A 16,802-nucleotide genomic window follows, 5' to 3' on the forward strand; every position below is an offset into this window, starting at 1 on the left:
AACATCAGATACAATATCCCTAGTACCATGACCCCTTCTAAACCCAGCCTGGACTTCTGGCAGTTCTCTGCTGATGTGCTGCCCCAGTCATTTTTTTATAATCTTCAGTAGAATCTTGCTTGCATGTGAAATCAATGAGATTGTTCTATAGTTTCCACACTCTGTTGGGTCACCTTTTTTGGGGGGATGGGAACAAATATAGATCTCTCCCAGTTAGTTGGCCAAGTGGTTGTTCTCCAGAATGTACAGGAGACATATAGCACCAGGAAAATCTGCTGACTTACAGTCATGGACCTCTCCAAATTACTAAGGACCAATGATGTCAGTCTGAGGTCTAAGGAGCACTTGATTCAGGTCAAGGTCTATACATCTGAGAGCTGGACAATGAATAAGGAAGACAGAAGAAGAACTGATGCCTTTCAATGATGGTATTAGAATATTGAATATCCATCCCATAGACTGCCAAAAAGAACAAAGAGATACATGTCTTTGAGAAGAAGCAATCAAGAATGCTCCTTGGAGGCAAGGATGGCAAAACTGTCTCCCATACTTTGGCCACGTTCTAGGATTCACTGCTCCTCGGAGGGGGACATTACGCTTGGAAAATTGGAGGGTCAAAAGAGAGAAGAAAAAAAGAAAAAAGAAACGAGAGGCAGACCCTCAGTAAGCTGGATTGATATAGTGACTCAGGCAATGGGCTCAGGTTGTGTTGGGGCTGATAAGGATGGCACAGGACAGGACAGGGCTCAGGTCTCTTGTTCATGGAGCTGCATTCGTCATGTGAACTGACAGCACCTGACAACCACGCCTGTGGTGGCCTAGTGATGGGGAGTGACGCTGCCAGCCCAACAGCACTCGGTCTGAGTCCACAACTGCTTCTGGGAAGGAAGATGGGAAATCGCCTCCTTTGCTGTTTATAGCCTCTGAAAACCAGCTAGAATCAGTTCCATCTCAATAGCACATATAATAATAATAATAATTCCTATACCACCATCGGTAGCACGGTCGCCTACCAGGCAAGGAGTGGCAGTGCCAACTCAAAGGCAGGCAGTTCAAATGGACCAGTTGCTCTGTAGGGGAAAATGGGCAGTGTCTCCTCTCATATGATTCATAGTCTCTAAAAATTCACTGGTGGGTCAGCTATGAATCTGTTTAGACTTGATGGCAATCAGTGATTGAGTGAGAGAAAACCCTGTAGCATAAGGAGCCCTCGTGGTGTCATGGACAGTACCAAAGGTTTGTGGTTCAGATCCATCCGTTTCCTCCTGTAAATGTTTATGGCCTTGGGAACCTGGTGGCGGATCATAAGGTTTTCACTGACCAATTATTTCAGGGGGGGGAAAAAAAGGACTAAGATGGATGTAAGAAGAAACTGAAATGTACTTCTAGAGTAGCTAAAAACAAAGAAAGAAACGATGACACAAAAACACTGAACAGAGGATTTCAAAGGCAGCTAGAAATGACAAAGTATTACAAGGAAATGTGCAAAGACATGAAATTAGAAAATCAAAGGTTTCTAATGTCACTCAGCATTTCTCAAACAGAGGAAGGACTGAGGAAAAAATATAAGTCTCAATTTGCAGTAATGAAAGATTCTATGGGCAAGCATAGAATCAGGGCAAGGATGTTAATGTAAAGACTAAGGTGCACCTGATCCAGGCCACAGTATTCTCAAGTGCTTCCTACGCATCTGAAAGTTGTATAGTAAGTAAGGACTACCAGAGAAGACTCAATGCATTTGGATTGGATTGTTGGAGAAGAGTATTAAATATGCCACGGATAGCTACAAGAACAAATAAATCTGTACTGGACAAGGCACAACCAGAGCGCTCCTTAGAGGTAAGGAGGATGAAACTTTGTCTCACAAACCTTGGGCATGATGTCGGGAGGGCATAGTTCTTGAAAAAAGGCCTCATGCTGGGAAAGATCAGCAAAAGAGAGAAAAACCCTCAGTAAGACAGACTGACGCAGTGACTACCACAGAGGGCTTGAGCACGAGAGAGATTGTGAGGATGGTGTCAGACAGCACCAGGTTCAGATCTGCTGTTCATAGGGTTGCTGAGTTGTATTTGACTCAACAGCACCTAACAACAAAATGGACAAAACATCTAACCATGCTGAAAAATTTACTAACTCATAACTGAGCCTCTCCTTGGTTTCCAAGGCTATAAATCACACAGGAGGAAAATGTCCATCCTTCTCCCATGGAGCAGATGGTGGATTTAAACTTTTCGAGACGCTAGGTCTTTGGATTAGCAATGTAATTCCCTATGGACTATGCCACCAGAGTTCCTTCAATGATGCTGAAAGAACTCCATTCTGAGGGCAATTTAAAAATTACTGCTTGCAGACATCAATTCGGGGCTCTCAGCTGGATGCTGCTGTGTCAGCACGTGGGAGCCCGGGTTCAAACTCAAAATAAACTTTGTTAATTCGGAAAAAAAATTACTGCTAGTAAAATGTGTCTGAGGATCCAAGGTAGTGGGGGGAAGGCAGGAGCAGAGGGGTGAGGATGGCGGGGGGTAATCAGAGTCGCACAATCTAATGGGTAGGGGAAGGGGTGAAGAAAGGAAGTGAGAAAGACCCGGTGTGAAAAACAATGTATATGAACTTTGTAAGTAAACCAGTATAAAATAACATTTTATTTAAAAGGGAAAAAAAAGTAATTGCAGAATTCTATGGAAAGGGATCAGGCCAGAAATACAAGCCAGACTCAGAAAAGGATGCAGAAGGAGGGATATTATTGCTGACATGAGATGAATCTTGGCTGAAAGCAGAGAATACCAGAAAGACGTTTATTTGTGTTTTATTGACTATGTGAGGCATTCGACTGAGCATCATAACAAAGTATGGACAACACTGAGAAGAACGGAAACACCAGAACCCTTTACTGTGCTTATGTGAAACCCGCACATGAACAGAGCAGGAGGATATCGCATGTTTAAAATCAGGCACAATATGCCCCACTGTTGTATCCTCTCACCAGGCTGATTCAGGTTGGATGCTGAGGGAATAATCCAAGAAGCTGGAGGATGTGAAGAATGTGGCATTGAGATCAGAAGACTCATTAACAACATGGAGACATAATTTTGCTTGCTTAAAGTACAAACATAAAGACACAACAAAGATGACACAATTTTGCTTGCTTAAAGTGAAAAGGACTTGAAACACTTACTGATGAGTATCAGATTATGAGAATTAAAGGGTGTTATACCCAAGCTCTAATATATTTAATTGTTTTATGAACATATGAAGACCAAAGAGAAACCGAAGCCTTTGAATTATGGTGTTGGTAAAGAATGTTGAAGATGCTATACGTTGACCAAAGAACAAGCAAATCCCTTGTGGAAGAAGAGCAAGCAGAGTGCACTGACTGAGGAATGAGGACACATTCCTCACGCTCCCTCACATACTTTGGGCATGTTATGAGGAGAGGACACAAACAGAGAAAGTCAGAGGAAGAGAGGAGGACCTTTAATAATACACATTGATAGAATGACTGTAACAACGGGCTCAGGCATTGTTGTTATGTGCTGTCACGTCACTTGCGATTCATAGCAACCCTATGTATAAGAGCCCTAAATCCTGCTCTATCCTGTGCCAACCTTATTGTCCCAGTCACTGAATCAATCCATCTTTTTGAGGGTCTTTCTCTCTAGCGTTGTTCCTCCACCTTCCCAAGCATGATGTCCCTCCTTGCAACATACTCAAAGTATGTCAGACAAAGCTTCAGAATTCTTGTCTCCAAGGAGCAGCCTGGTCTCACCCTCTATAGGATGAACTATTTTGTTCTCCTAGCAGTCAATGCAATTCAATATTCTTCTCCAGCATCACAGCTCAAAGGCATCAATTCTCCTTCTATTATCCCTAGTCATTGTCCAACTTTGTGATGCATAGCCAAGTAATTGCAAAGACAATGGCCTAGATCATGCACACCTTTGTCTCCATACTGACATCGTTGCTCTTCAGTACTCTGGAGAAGTCTCTAACAGCAGACTTTCCCAGTGTATTTCATCTTTTGATTTCCTGGCTGCTGGTACCAAGAATGTTGATTGTGGAGCCAAGCAAACTGAACTGTTAATTATTCAATGTTTCCATCATTTATTATGATGCTGCCCATTTGACCTAGTGGTGAGAATCTTTGTCTCCTTGATGTTGAGCTTCAATCCATATTAAAGGCTGCAGTCCTTGATCTTCTGCAGCAAGTGCTTTAGGTCCTTTTCAGTTTTGACAAGCAAGGTTGTGTCATCTGAATAATGCAGGGTATTGATGAGTCTTCCTCTAATCTTGATGCCACACTCCTCATAGATTCCAGCCTCCTGGATAATCTGTTCTGCATACAGATTGAAAAGGTATGGAGATAGGATACATCCCTGGAGTACATCCTTCCCAGTTTTGAACCATGCAGATAGCAGTGGTTTTCTGGGTAGCACAGAAATGAGCTGTACATGGGATCACCGTCCACAGAATCACCGAGTCAAAACCAACTCAAGGGCACAAATAGCCTTCAGGATAGCCTTCCTTCAACATCAAGGAAACAGAAATCCTCACAGCTGGATCCATAAGCAATATCCTGATAGACAAAATTACTGAAGTTGTCAAAGATTTCATTTGACTTGGATTCATAATCAACACCCATGGAAGCAGCAGTCAGAAGTCAAATGATAAGAGGGATTTCATATCACCAAGAAAGAAAACTTGGGAGTTGAGTGTGGCTTTTGGATTCTCTTCTTGGAACTGAGAACTTCCTAGAGACAAGAGGAGAAATGCCAACTCAAATGACTGTCACCCAAGAGCATAAGCTTAAAGAGACAAGGACCTTTTTCCAGGGCCAACAGAGAAAGAAGGCCCTGGCTCAGAACTTCTTCTAAACTGTGAGGAAATAAATATCTGTTTGTTAAAGACTAAATGAAAAGACTTCAAGTAATAGATTCTATTAGAGGAAATTGATTGCAAAAGACCTCTCTAAAGCATTAAAAGGCAAAAATGTCGCCTTTAAGACGAAAGAAATCTTGACACCAAGCCATGGTTTTTCAATCACCTCATATGCATCTGAAAGCTGGACAATGAATATGGAAGACCAAAGGAGAATTGAGGTCTTTGAATCAGGATGTTGGTGAAGAACAGGGAATATACCAGGGACGGCCACGCTGGGAAAAAGGACAGCTAGAATGCTCATTAGAGTGAGCACGGGAAGACTTTATGTCACCAGCTTTGGGACAGACTTGACACAGTATGTTCAACAGTGGTGCAAACAGAGCAATGACTGTTAGGATGTCACAGGACCGAGAGGGATTTCACTCTGTCAATCACAGCGTCGCTGTTAGTCAGAGCCAATTCGACGGCACCTGACACTCCCTCTACCTGTCAGTGTGAGTTTGTCTGGAAATGGACTCTGAAGATAGAGCTACCATGAAATCATTACAGTGGTGGACTCATTTTATTTTAAAAGATAAAAAGGCATTCAGAGAGACAGAGAGGAGCTACATGAAGAGCAGAGCAGTGTGTGTACAAGGTTGCCAATGTCAGCCCTGGGAGGGACACAGAAGGATGTCTCCCCAGTGTTTTCAGGGAATGGTTCTGTGGACACCTTGACTTTAAGGTGACAGCATAAACTCCTGTTGTTCAGCCACTTTGTGGTTGTATGTTAAAGCAGCCCTAGGAAACACACAGGTTTACCTTGTTTCCACACGCCTGGGCTTAGGGCTTATTTTGCACTTCGAACACACCATGTTTTTCACAAATTAAAGATTTGCTGCAACCCCGTGTCAAGCCAAATCTACGGGTGTAATTTTCCAAAAGCATGTGCTTCCTTCATTTGTCTGGTACATTTCTGTAATCCTTACAGTATTCCAAACTTTTCCATAATGCTATTGCACTTAGTAGATTACAGTGTAGTGTGAACATAACTTTTATATGCAGTGGGAGGCAAATTTTAAAAATCACGTGACTTGCTTTATTGTATTATTGACCTCACTGTAGTGGCTAGGACCCAGCCCATACTATCTCCACGTTATGCCTGCACAAGGATTAAAGAGAAAGAAAACTCTCCTGGGGTTCTAGGCTTCCCTGCGTTTGCCTCTAGTTACTTGCCTCCTAGGCCCCCAGCTGCCTTCCTCTGCAGGAACCAAATGCCACCCTGGCCAAAGTCCAAGCCCCACTACCCACCTTCTCAAGTCTCTGCTTCATGGGGCAGCAGAAGCTTGAACAAGGTGCTACATTTTACTGTCTCAACCCCTGAGATCTGAACTCTGTGCACAGGCCAGTGCTGGCTTTTCGGGTTCCCTACTGGAGGCATTAGTGAGACTGGCTCAGGACAGGGCAGGGTCCAGAGCTTCTGTACATAGTGTTGCTATGGGAGTTACAGGTGACTCGACAGCACATAACAACAACAACAACAACTTGAGGCAGAATATGTTGAGGATGCAAGCCCAGGGTACAAAAGGAGGCCTAGCCCAAACCCACCGTCCGATCCAGCACAGTGGGCAGGAAGTCGTAGCCGATGCCCTCCACTTCATAGGCCGTCTGATCCGTCTGGTTGAGCTCCTCCGGTTCAGCAAGGATGGAGCCCTCAGGGTCCACGCCGATGATCTGCACAGAGCACTGCCTTAGGCTTCATGCCTGGCTAGTCCTGTGTGGACACACCAGCCAAGAGCAGGGCACCCACTCCCCACCCACCCATGCCCACTGTTGGTTTGCCCATGAGGACACAGGCCTTATCTTTCTGACACAAGACCTAGAACCCTGGCCTGGAGACTTCAAAGCAAAGAAGAGTAACGCACAATGCAGAACACAGGGTACTGTAAGCCCCAGAGGAGCTCCACCCAAGAAGGGTGGCACAGGACAGCCCCAGGCACAGCCCCAGGCAAAGGCAGTGCTAGGCCATGACCTTAGCCTGGAAGGCAAGGGATAGGCCAGAGAGAAAAAGGCACGGGGTGCCACCTGTTGGCATGTACACGAGCCCTCCCCAGACTGCTCTCTTTTTGCTTTTTTTTTTTATTTTAATAGACATTTACAGAGGTTTTGGATTTCCATTCATTCATTGCTGCACTTTTCTCCCTGCCCACCCCTCCCCACCAGTTCGCTCCCCTCTCTGAAAAGAAAAAGAAAAAAAAATCCTTCATTAGTATACAATTTTCCCATCCCTTCCCCCCTACCCCCCACCCTGAGTACACGTCTCTATGCAACCTTAATTCAGATTAGAGGTGATACATGATTGAGTATTATGGTTAGCACAGGAATCCAGACCACTCTTAATACCATATCACAGGTATAAATCCCACCCATACAAAGCCAACAGTGCCACACCCTAAAACAGGTTGGGAAATATCAAGACTCTATAAGTGCTCTGTAAAGATTCTCAGAGGCCCCCTGATCAATCCCCCAGCCCCCATCCAGTGTGTGAACCAGAAGCAGCCTCCAGCACCAGATCATCAAGCTACCGTGTCAGGGCTCACTGGTTCCTTATTGCTGAACACCTTGTTCCCAAATATCTCCAGTCAGACACAGACGCAAATCCCTGGGGCTACACACCCAGTAAGACTGTTAGACTGCTGTGAGCACTGGGAATGACAAGGAACAGCTCCAAGCTTCAGCTCCAGGTGAGAGACACCAGCACACCAAGGAGTCAGGAGCGCAGTGTGCCACCTTTGCCCCATGGTCCCAAAAGCCACCCACCTTGCAGCCCGGACACTTCTCCTTGAGCTTCCTGGCAATGCCCGTGATGGTGCCACCTGTGCCAGCGGAGGCCACCAGCATGTCCAGTTTTCCTGTGGGAGAAGAAAGCAGGGTCAGCGAGAGGACATGTTTAGGCCACAACAGCTCTAATCTACACTCTTCAGTAATAACAGGGGAAATTATAACTCAGTTAAAAGGCAAGAAGGTAATCATAATGTCGCAAAGAAAAGCTTATAAAAATGCAATGTTGTTGTTGTTGACTGCCTTTGAGTCGAGAACGACTCATATTGACCCTATGAATAAAAGGCATGAAGCCTTTCTGTAACTATTGACATTTATCAAAGCTCATAGAGTTTCCAGAGGCATGCTGTTTAGGAAGTGGATGCCCCCCCAACTGTTGTTGTTGTTGTTGTTATGTGCCGTCGAGTTGTCTGTGACTCATAGCGACCCCATGTACAACAGCCCTAAACCGTGCTCTATCCTGTGCCAATCTCATTGCCTCTGACACACTCATCCCGATTACCCCAGTCACTGAATCAATCCACCTCATAGAGGGTCTTCCCCTCCTGCGCTGTCCCTCTACCCTACCAAGCATGATGTCCCTCTCCAAGGACCTGTCTCTCCTTACAACATGTCCAAAGTATGTCAGACGGAGCCCCAGAATCCTTGCCTCCAAGGAGTAGCCTGGTTTAACCCTCTCCAGGATGGATCTGTTTGTTTTCTTGGCAGTCCATGGTACATTCAATACTCCTCTCCAGCACCACAGCTCAAAGGCATCAATTATCCTTCTGTCCTCCCTAGTCATTGTCCAACTCTCTGATGCATAACAAGTGATTGCAAACATGGCCTGTATCAGGTGGACCTTAGTTTCCAGAGATTGGAGCGTCCCTAACTTTCCCATCGCAATGCGTTTTTTTATTTCCTGGCTACTGGTGCCAAGATCCAGGAGGTATCAAAAGAAAATGGAAGGAATATACTGAGTCATTGTACCGAAAGGAATTGGCAGATACAGAAGAATTTAATGAAATAGCATTTGAGCCAGAGCCTATGGTGATGAAGGCAGAAGTTCAAGCTGCTTTGAAGGAAATAGCAAAAAATAAGACCCCCGGAATAGATGGTATACCAATTGACATATTTCAGCTAACAGATGCTGCCGTAGATGTGCTCACCAAGTTGTGCCAAGAAATCTGGAGAACAACCACTTGGCCAACTGACTGGAAGAGGTCAATATTTGTTCCCATCCCAAAGAAGGGTGACCCAACTGAGTGTGGAAACTACAGAACAGTGTCATTGATTTCACATGCAAGCAAGATTCTACTGAAGATTATCCAAAAACGACTGGAACAGTACATCAGCAGAGAACTGCCAGAAGTCCAGGCTGGGTTTAGAAGGGGTCGTGGTACTAGGGATATTGTAGCTGATGTTAGATGGATCTTGGCTGAAAGCAGAGAATACCAGAAGAATGTCTATCTGTGTTTCATTGATTATGCAAAGGCATTTGACTGCGTGGATCATAACAAACTGTGGCTGACTCTGAGAAGAATGGGAATCCCAGAACATTTAATCGTGCTAATGCGAAACCTATACTTGGACCAAGAGGCAGTCGTCCAAACAGAACAGGGCAACACTGCATGGCTCAAAATTGAGAAGGGTGAACGTCAGGGATGTGTCCTGTCTCCATACCTTTTCAACCTGTATGCAGAGCCCCTCCAATAGATTCTCAAATTTCAAGACTCTAATCACCGCTCTGGTGGCCTACTGGCAAAATGCTGCACTCCAATCCCAAAGGCACATGGTACAAGACGCTGCTGCATGGGAGAAGGATGGACAATCTCCTCCCATGCGATTAACTGCCTCTGAAAACCTGCCGGAGGGTCAGCTGTGGGTCAGTTCTGCCTCTATGGTATACAACAACAGTAGCAGCAATCACAGTCTTTTAAAAGCTTTGGTCTCTCACTATGCAGAACGAGAGAGGATTTAAGAAAACCCAAAAACACGAGGAAACAATCCCAGGTACCAAGAGGTCACTTTAACCTCTATGACCCTGGGACGAGAAGAACTACATGGTGCCCCACAGTCACTGCTGATCGCCTTGAAACGGACAGTGACCGAGGGTCCTGGTTAGGAGAAAAATATGACACAAAACTCAAAATGGAAAACAAAACAAAAATCTCTAGATGGGAAAAAACAATTAGGCTTACTAGCTTCCTAGAAACTGGCGAGTGGCCCTTTGTCACCTTATGAGATGGAAACTGAACTCCCCCAGTGGCTCAATTTTCAGCCAAACAACAGACAGGCCTAGAAAGTGACCAGTAACACCGGGAGGCACTCACTCCTCAGAGTAACCAACCATTCAAGATCAAAGTACAGCATGTGCCCAGGGAAGAAGCTCAGAAGGCAGGAAGGGAGAGGATAGGATCAATAAAAATGAAAATCACAAGGATAAATGGGACAGTGTGCCATGTGGGAATGGCATGAGTGATGCCATCAAAGCAGATGTTTGTGAACAGCTGAATGGAAAATCTACCTCCTCTGTTAGCTTTCAGTCAAATCATAGTAAAAAGAGAAAGAATAAATATAGGAAAAATGAAAACAAACAAAAGGCAGAGTTTGGTGGTTCCTCAAACAGTTAAATAGAGACTCATCGTACAAGCCTCATGAATTGAAAATAGTGATTCAAACAGAACTCTGAGCACGAATGTTCACACGCGTACTATTCACACCAGCCAAAAGGTGGAAATTACTTGGGTCCAACAATAGACGAATGAATAAATAATTTGTGGTCTATCCAGATAATAGAATATTACTTAGCCATGCATCTTAAAAACATGTTGTTGAGTGAAATAAATCAGCCACAGAAGACAAATACTGTATGTGCCCATGTATGAAATGTGCACACTAAGCAGAGATCAAAGGTTATCAGTGGTTGCCAGTGCCTGGAGGTTAAGCGGAAAGGGGAAGCAACTGTTTAAGTACCCTTAAGAAAGAAGTACCTTAAGGGTACTTACACAGTAACTTACCAAATTTTTAGGGATGATGAAAGACTTAGAAACAAGTAGCAATGTGGGTTACGAAACATTGTGAGCACAATGAACATCACTTAGTAATATATGTTAAAAGGTCAAAACAGCAACATTTTGTGTTTCTACAAATTTTATCTTGGCACACTAACATTTTTTAAAGTAGCATTCACACTAGCAGGAATTCTGTCATCTTCCTTAGTGTTGTAGATGCAATTAAAATCGTTCAAGTCTGAGCTAGCAAGCAGGTAATCACTTTAGATCCCTTTCCCCATCCGGTTGTAAATTCCTACTAAGTCCAGAGGGCAGAGGGAACGATTCCATGTTCCAACTTTCCCTTCTTGGTTTTGGAGTGGAATGAGCAAATAAATAGAAAGAAAAGAAACAGAATAAACTAGCAGCTGGCTTTGGCTGCGCCCTGAGCCGCTGAGCTTTCTCACTCCGCATGCTGGGCACCCCATGCACTGACAAGTCTGAGCTTGGTGGGCATCCGATGCCAGGCAGGGCAGGGGCTGAGCAAGCCACAGGCGTGTGCATGCCAAATGAAAAGTGTTCACCCATAAAACCGGAGCTTGTCAAGGCGAGACCACACTGCCTGGCTCCTGGGCACAGACTGAGGAGATATCAGCCAATGCCAACTCCTGATTCCACACAGAAAGCCCAGGCTCTAACCCTGGCAGTTGAAATCTCTCCTAGCAACTTCTCCCCAAGAGGAACTCCTAGGAAAACAGCATTGTCAGCCCCTACTCAGAATGATTCAGATGCTCAGAACTTTCCAGGCAGTTCATGCCCACACAGAAAGCCTACTAATCACAGATGCCATTAGTCCAGCTCTACACATGAGAAAAATGTGATACTGGATCCAATGCTCAGGTTGAGGCTTGATCCTAACTGCATTCAGCAACAGGAAGCCCTGCTGTGAACTTGGCTCAGTCCTCACACTCAGGAACTTCATCATGTCTGGAAGAGGAGACTGTTGTTAAATGTGATCACGTGATGTTTGGCGTTATAGGTGAGGCACAGGCTGAGGGAGCACAAAGGTGGGAGGAAACAGCTCTACAAAAATGCTCCAGAAAGCAGTTCACAGAGGACACACTGAGAAGCATTTTGAAGGATAACTAGGAGTTTAGCAGCAAGAGTGGCTTGAACGGTCACTCCCAGGCAATGGAAGGATAAATAAACACAATCAAGACAGACAAAGGGCCTGGCATAGATGTACACACCATCGCACTGCAGCAGGATCTCCTCGGCGGTGGTGTCGTAGTGAGCCAGGGGGTTGCTGGCGTTGCGGTACTGCGTGGGAAAAGAGCAAAAAGGGCTGTGAGCAGGGCAGAACCCACCAAATCAGCAGTGACCACAAGGGCATTGGACCCACAGTTCAGGGCAAGCCAGAGAGGAGCCCAGTGTCCTGAACAAACACAACGTCATTTGACGAACCTGAGCAGACACAAACTTAAAACCACCTCTCCAGGAGATGTGATTTCTGGGGAAATCCAGAGTGAAGCATATAAGATGGAAGAGCTTCCTGTGAGCATGCTACATGTTGTGTTTTGTGCCTGTGGGGAGCTACCAGGAAGCCCTGGAAGGCCATTCCAACTGAACTGAGAAGGACCAGTTCTCTGTTCTTTGCACCTTAACTGTTGAGAGCCAAGGGCCAGTGACCACTAGACCTGTGGCAGGATCTCCCCAGGCAACCATAGCCAGACTGCTGGGTCCCAGTACCTGCCTCTTCTGCAGCCCCTATCCCAAACCCCCAAAAGAGACCTCCAAGAAAAGCACCCCATTTATGCATGCAAACCTCTGAATACAAACCCTGGGCTCGCAGCCTCTCACCTGGTCCAATATGTGAGAATTGGGGATTTCATTCTTCAGCCTCCAGGCCACGCCCACATGAGACTCAGGGGAGTCAAACCTGGCGTTGGTGGGCGTCCTCACGATCTCTGCCCCAAGGGCACGTAAGACGTCCACCTGCACCGAGGGAGAGCAGTCTGTGCCAGAGCACCGTCAGACCCAGGCTGTCGAGGGCTGTGGGGGAGGACGGGGGGATGCCCCGGCGATGCCCTGCTAACCCACCTTCTCACTGCTCATCTTCTCCGGCATCACGATGATGCAGCGGTAGCCCTTCACAGCGGCAGCCAGGGCCAGCCCAATCCCTGCGGGTGCGCAGGTGAGAGAGGTCAGAGCCCTTCACCCCACACTCCAGCCCAGTTCATGCACCTGACGCCCAACCCCTCCCGAGGAAGATGCTGGGACAGGGCACATGGGATTCCAGAGACCCCACTGTTGTTCCCTTCTGCCCTCAATGGGCACAAGAAGACACAACATGTGCATATTATGGAGAGTATCTAAAATTACAAAGGAGTCCAAAAACAAGAGTGCGGTGGGAAGCCAAGCCATTGGCTCTCATGGAGCACCCACCCACGCCCTCACTGGAAATCCCAGGAAGTCACGGAACAATCTAGCAGCTCCCAGGCCTGTCCTGCTTGTTAACTCTTCCCTGGAGCACCGATCCAACAGTTGATCGGGGGATTGCTGAAGGCCAGAGCCGGGATGAAGCAGGATCACAGGGCACCAAAGGCTCATACCTCGCCTACTGGGGACCCTGGTGGGTGGCATGGGGAGGGGTACAGAGACAACTGGATGCCCTCTCAGATGGTGCCACCGCCCACCTGTGTTCCCAGATGTGGGCTCGATGATGGTGTCCCCAGGCTTCAGGATCCCGTCCCTCTCGGCATCCTCAACCATCCTCAGACTGATGCGATCCTTCACGCTCCCACCCGCATTGAAGAACTCACACTTGGCCACTGCAAATCAGAGGGGCATCACAGAGAGGAAAGGACTCCCCACCCCTTGCCTAAGTTTCTTAGGAGGCAGGAAGAGGCTCGCTGTAGAGTCTGTGAATACTTCCTCTCCATTATTTCCACCTACTTCCAGTCCTCCACACCTGGACTTGGTTCATGGACCTTCTCCCACTGGCCCCCAGCTGACTGCATGACAACTTGGTGCTGAGAATCAAATGCCCCAAGAGAGCCCCACTGTGGTCTGGAAGGATTAGAAGATGCTCCTTCCCTAATCCCTCACACACAGAACTTACCAGTAACCATCTGCACCTGCAGGGTGATGGGTTTGTAACAAGTCAACTGCGAGCTGTGTCCAGGAGCTCCAGCCTGGATGCCTAACACTCACAGGCTATTACCCTCCTACCCTGTCTGATCAGAGCCTCAAACCTTCCATGTCCTCCTCCCCAGTAAGAGACCTCATTCCCCAGGTAAAGAGTCTATCTTCTGTCCCCTACTCTACTCCCAGTGTGCAGCCTCCTTTCTTGTGTCAAGGCAGTAGTCTCACCTATGGCAGGTCTCTCCTATCAAGCTCTTGAAAAATAATTAGTCAGACAGAGACCCATAAAATTTCCATTCCCTGGCTCAAAAATGGCTGAACTGTTCATCGTTTTAAAAACTGACACAGAGATAAACATTTCCTGTTCAGCTGGTTACCTGACATTCTTGATTACAAAAGCAAGCCCCACTGTAAAATCTCCCCCAAAACCAACCAGTGAAAACCTCATGGGTCACAACAAAACATTGTCTGACATTACGCTGAGGGGGAGGCCCCTAGGTTGAAAGGCACTCAACATATACAGTGGCTTCAATGAACTTGTACAGACAGACGACCGTAAAGATGGTGTGGGACTGGGCAATGTGTTCTTCTGTTGTGCATGGGCACTAAAACAGTACTGGAACTATTCCATACTTAAAAAGCCTGCAGCAATGCCACTGCCCAGATGGTGCTCCTAGGAGCTGGACACATTCCCCACAGCAGGCTCTCAGTAAGATCTACCGCCTTACTCTTCAATCGCTGCCTTTGGCATCTGCCTGGAACACTCTTCCCAGCTCTTTCCCCAGCGTGCTCCATGTATGCAGGCTTTAGCTTGAAGGCTAGCTCCCTGGAGCCAATCAAAACTGGAACAACCACCTCAGTCACTCTTGAACGCTTCATCTTTCCATATTATCTTTACACATTCACTTATGAATCTCCCCAATACCCCTCCAGCACGGTGTGATCTAAGGGCCTAAAGAAGCACCCCTTAGCCCACTCTGCAGATGGATGGAGGAAGTCCCTCCCAAAAGCAAGAGTACTCACAGAGCTCACACTTCAGGCCAAAGTTTTTTCCAATCTTGTTGATTCTGACCATGGGGGTATTCCCAATTTTCTTCAAGATATCTGGCAAAATTTGGGGAGGTTTTGATCTATAAGAGAGAAATTCATGATTATTCAGGGAAAACAAAGAGAAGCCCAGTTCTCAGCAGTTCCAGTACAGGGTTTCTAAATAAATAAAAAATCAAAGCAGCAGGTTTAATGAAAGATATTGGTGCTGATTACATAAAGGAGTATGTGGAACAAAAGGTCATAGTAACTCACACACACACACACACACACACACACATACACCCTTCCCTCTAAAAAACGTAATCTCATCTGCAGTTGCGTTCACAGCATTGTACCTGTGTTAGTTTCCTGGGTAGCCAATTACAGTGTAGTGAATTATTTAATCCTTCTAGCCATCGTCTTTTGACTTCAAGCAAATAACTAGATGAGACTAAGCAAATGAGGCACTTCAGGCACATCAAAGAGATTCGATCATTTGCTAATAATACAAATAAGGTTCATGGCACATGTGTGGGGATAGGAGTATGCAAATTAGGTTTATAGATCCCTAAAGAGATGAAGAGTGGAGCACACCCTTTGGAGCTGTGGTCCTTGTGCTGAGAACCTCCTAGATCCAAGATAGAGAGAATCATAATTCTGGAGAGGAATGAGGAACAGTTGCAGAGGCACCAGAACTAGGAGGTGGGCAAGAAACAGCACAGTGGACACCCTGGCCCACAGAAGGAGGAAGTTGACTGCCTTATGGCAGAAGTTTTTTTGTGTTACAATCCCAAAGGCACACGCTCAAATCCACCAGTTGCTCTGCTAAAGAAGGATGAGTAATCTTCTCCTATGCTATTTACTGCCTCTGAAAATCCACTGGAAGGTCATCTATGGGTTGGTTCTGACTCGGTGATACTCAACAACGACAGACACTTTGTGACATTTGTCATTAAAACAAGGCAGAGGTCAAGCTGGCCCAAGAGATATGAGGGGCTAACAGCCAGGGAAAGACCTGTCTGTGGGCACCATTGAGAAGAGACTGTACTGATAGAAGAATTAGATCCTAAGTCTTCCCTGTTACATTCTAAACAGACTCCACATCTCTGAGTATAATTTATGAGTTCTCTGTAGTTACTGCAATAAATTATCCTGCAGAAAAGTAGAAAGTGCAGTGGAGAGGTTGCTAGTATCAAAGATACTGTAGCGTGGAGGCATGCTGATCTTGATTTCTCTTCCTTCAAGTGAAGTTAGATAAGAGCTCTGACGCTCTCACCTTGTCATTTTTCCAGCAATGTCCTTTGGTTACTGAAAAGCCAGGACTGATTTGTGTGGGAAGCCAAATATTACACTAAATGCTAAAGTAAATGTTAAACCAAATTAAGGGAGGCACAAATACAAGCTGGAATTTCTCCTGAGACAGATCACAGGAATCAGGTGCCAAGGCAGACCTAATGCACCTTTTCAATTCTTAGATTATATTTACAAATCCCTCCTTTCTGATACAAGTGAAAGAGCCTAGCTTCATTTGCATAGACTTCTCTTTGTGATTTGCTCCCGGGCAATTTTCAATAAAGGTACAGGGAAACTAGGTTCGGGGCTTCAGTCTTCGAGTTGTTCACCCCCTGCCTTTCATTCCATTCTTGGTGTCCCCTTCTTGCTTTTCCTCAGTCCTGGGTCGACAATAAATTTGTACTAATTTTGCAACTTGGTGTGAGTCTTACTTGAAATAAAAATGTTAAAGTAAAAGCAAAAACTGAAACAACACAGATTTAAAACAGTAGCCACAGATCTTGGTTCATTTTTTAAAATCATTCTTGGATCATTTCAATCTCTTTCACCTCTGGACATGCCATGGCTGTGACACCTCTTTTTCTACATCATTCTTCGATAAAAAGGTGGTGAACCAGTACTGCCAACTCTAAGGCATGCAGTTCTAATCTACCAGCTGCTCTGCAG

The 16,802-nt window shown here is 45.8% G+C and overlaps 1 protein-coding gene across 1 annotated transcript in view; it reads right to left on the reverse strand.

The window, feature by feature from the left end:
- CBS (cystathionine-beta-synthase) overlaps positions 1-14,954 on the reverse strand; it is a 34,347-nt gene extending 19,393 nt beyond the window's left edge. Inside the window, exons 1-7 of the mRNA XM_006894051.1 lie at positions 14,838-14,954; positions 13,367-13,501; positions 12,771-12,850; positions 12,531-12,665; positions 11,921-11,990; positions 7,678-7,769; positions 6,466-6,591 (exon numbers count right to left, since the gene is read on the reverse strand). Of these exons, the coding sequence (XP_006894113.1) occupies positions 6,466-6,591; positions 7,678-7,769; positions 11,921-11,990; positions 12,531-12,665; positions 12,771-12,850; positions 13,367-13,501; positions 14,838-14,889 (690 nt within the window). The 5' untranslated portion in view covers positions 14,890-14,954. The remainder of the gene's footprint in view (positions 1-6,465; positions 6,592-7,677; positions 7,770-11,920; positions 11,991-12,530; positions 12,666-12,770; positions 12,851-13,366; positions 13,502-14,837) is intronic.
- Positions 14,955-16,802: the final 1,848 nt, after the last annotated feature.

Source organism: Elephantulus edwardii, unplaced genomic scaffold (assembly GCF_000299155.1).
Source record: "Elephantulus edwardii isolate Elephantulus edwardi_28Jun2011 unplaced genomic scaffold, EleEdw1.0 scaffold00133, whole genome shotgun sequence".
Classification (NCBI taxonomy): domain Eukaryota; kingdom Metazoa; phylum Chordata; class Mammalia; order Macroscelidea; family Macroscelididae; genus Elephantulus; species Elephantulus edwardii.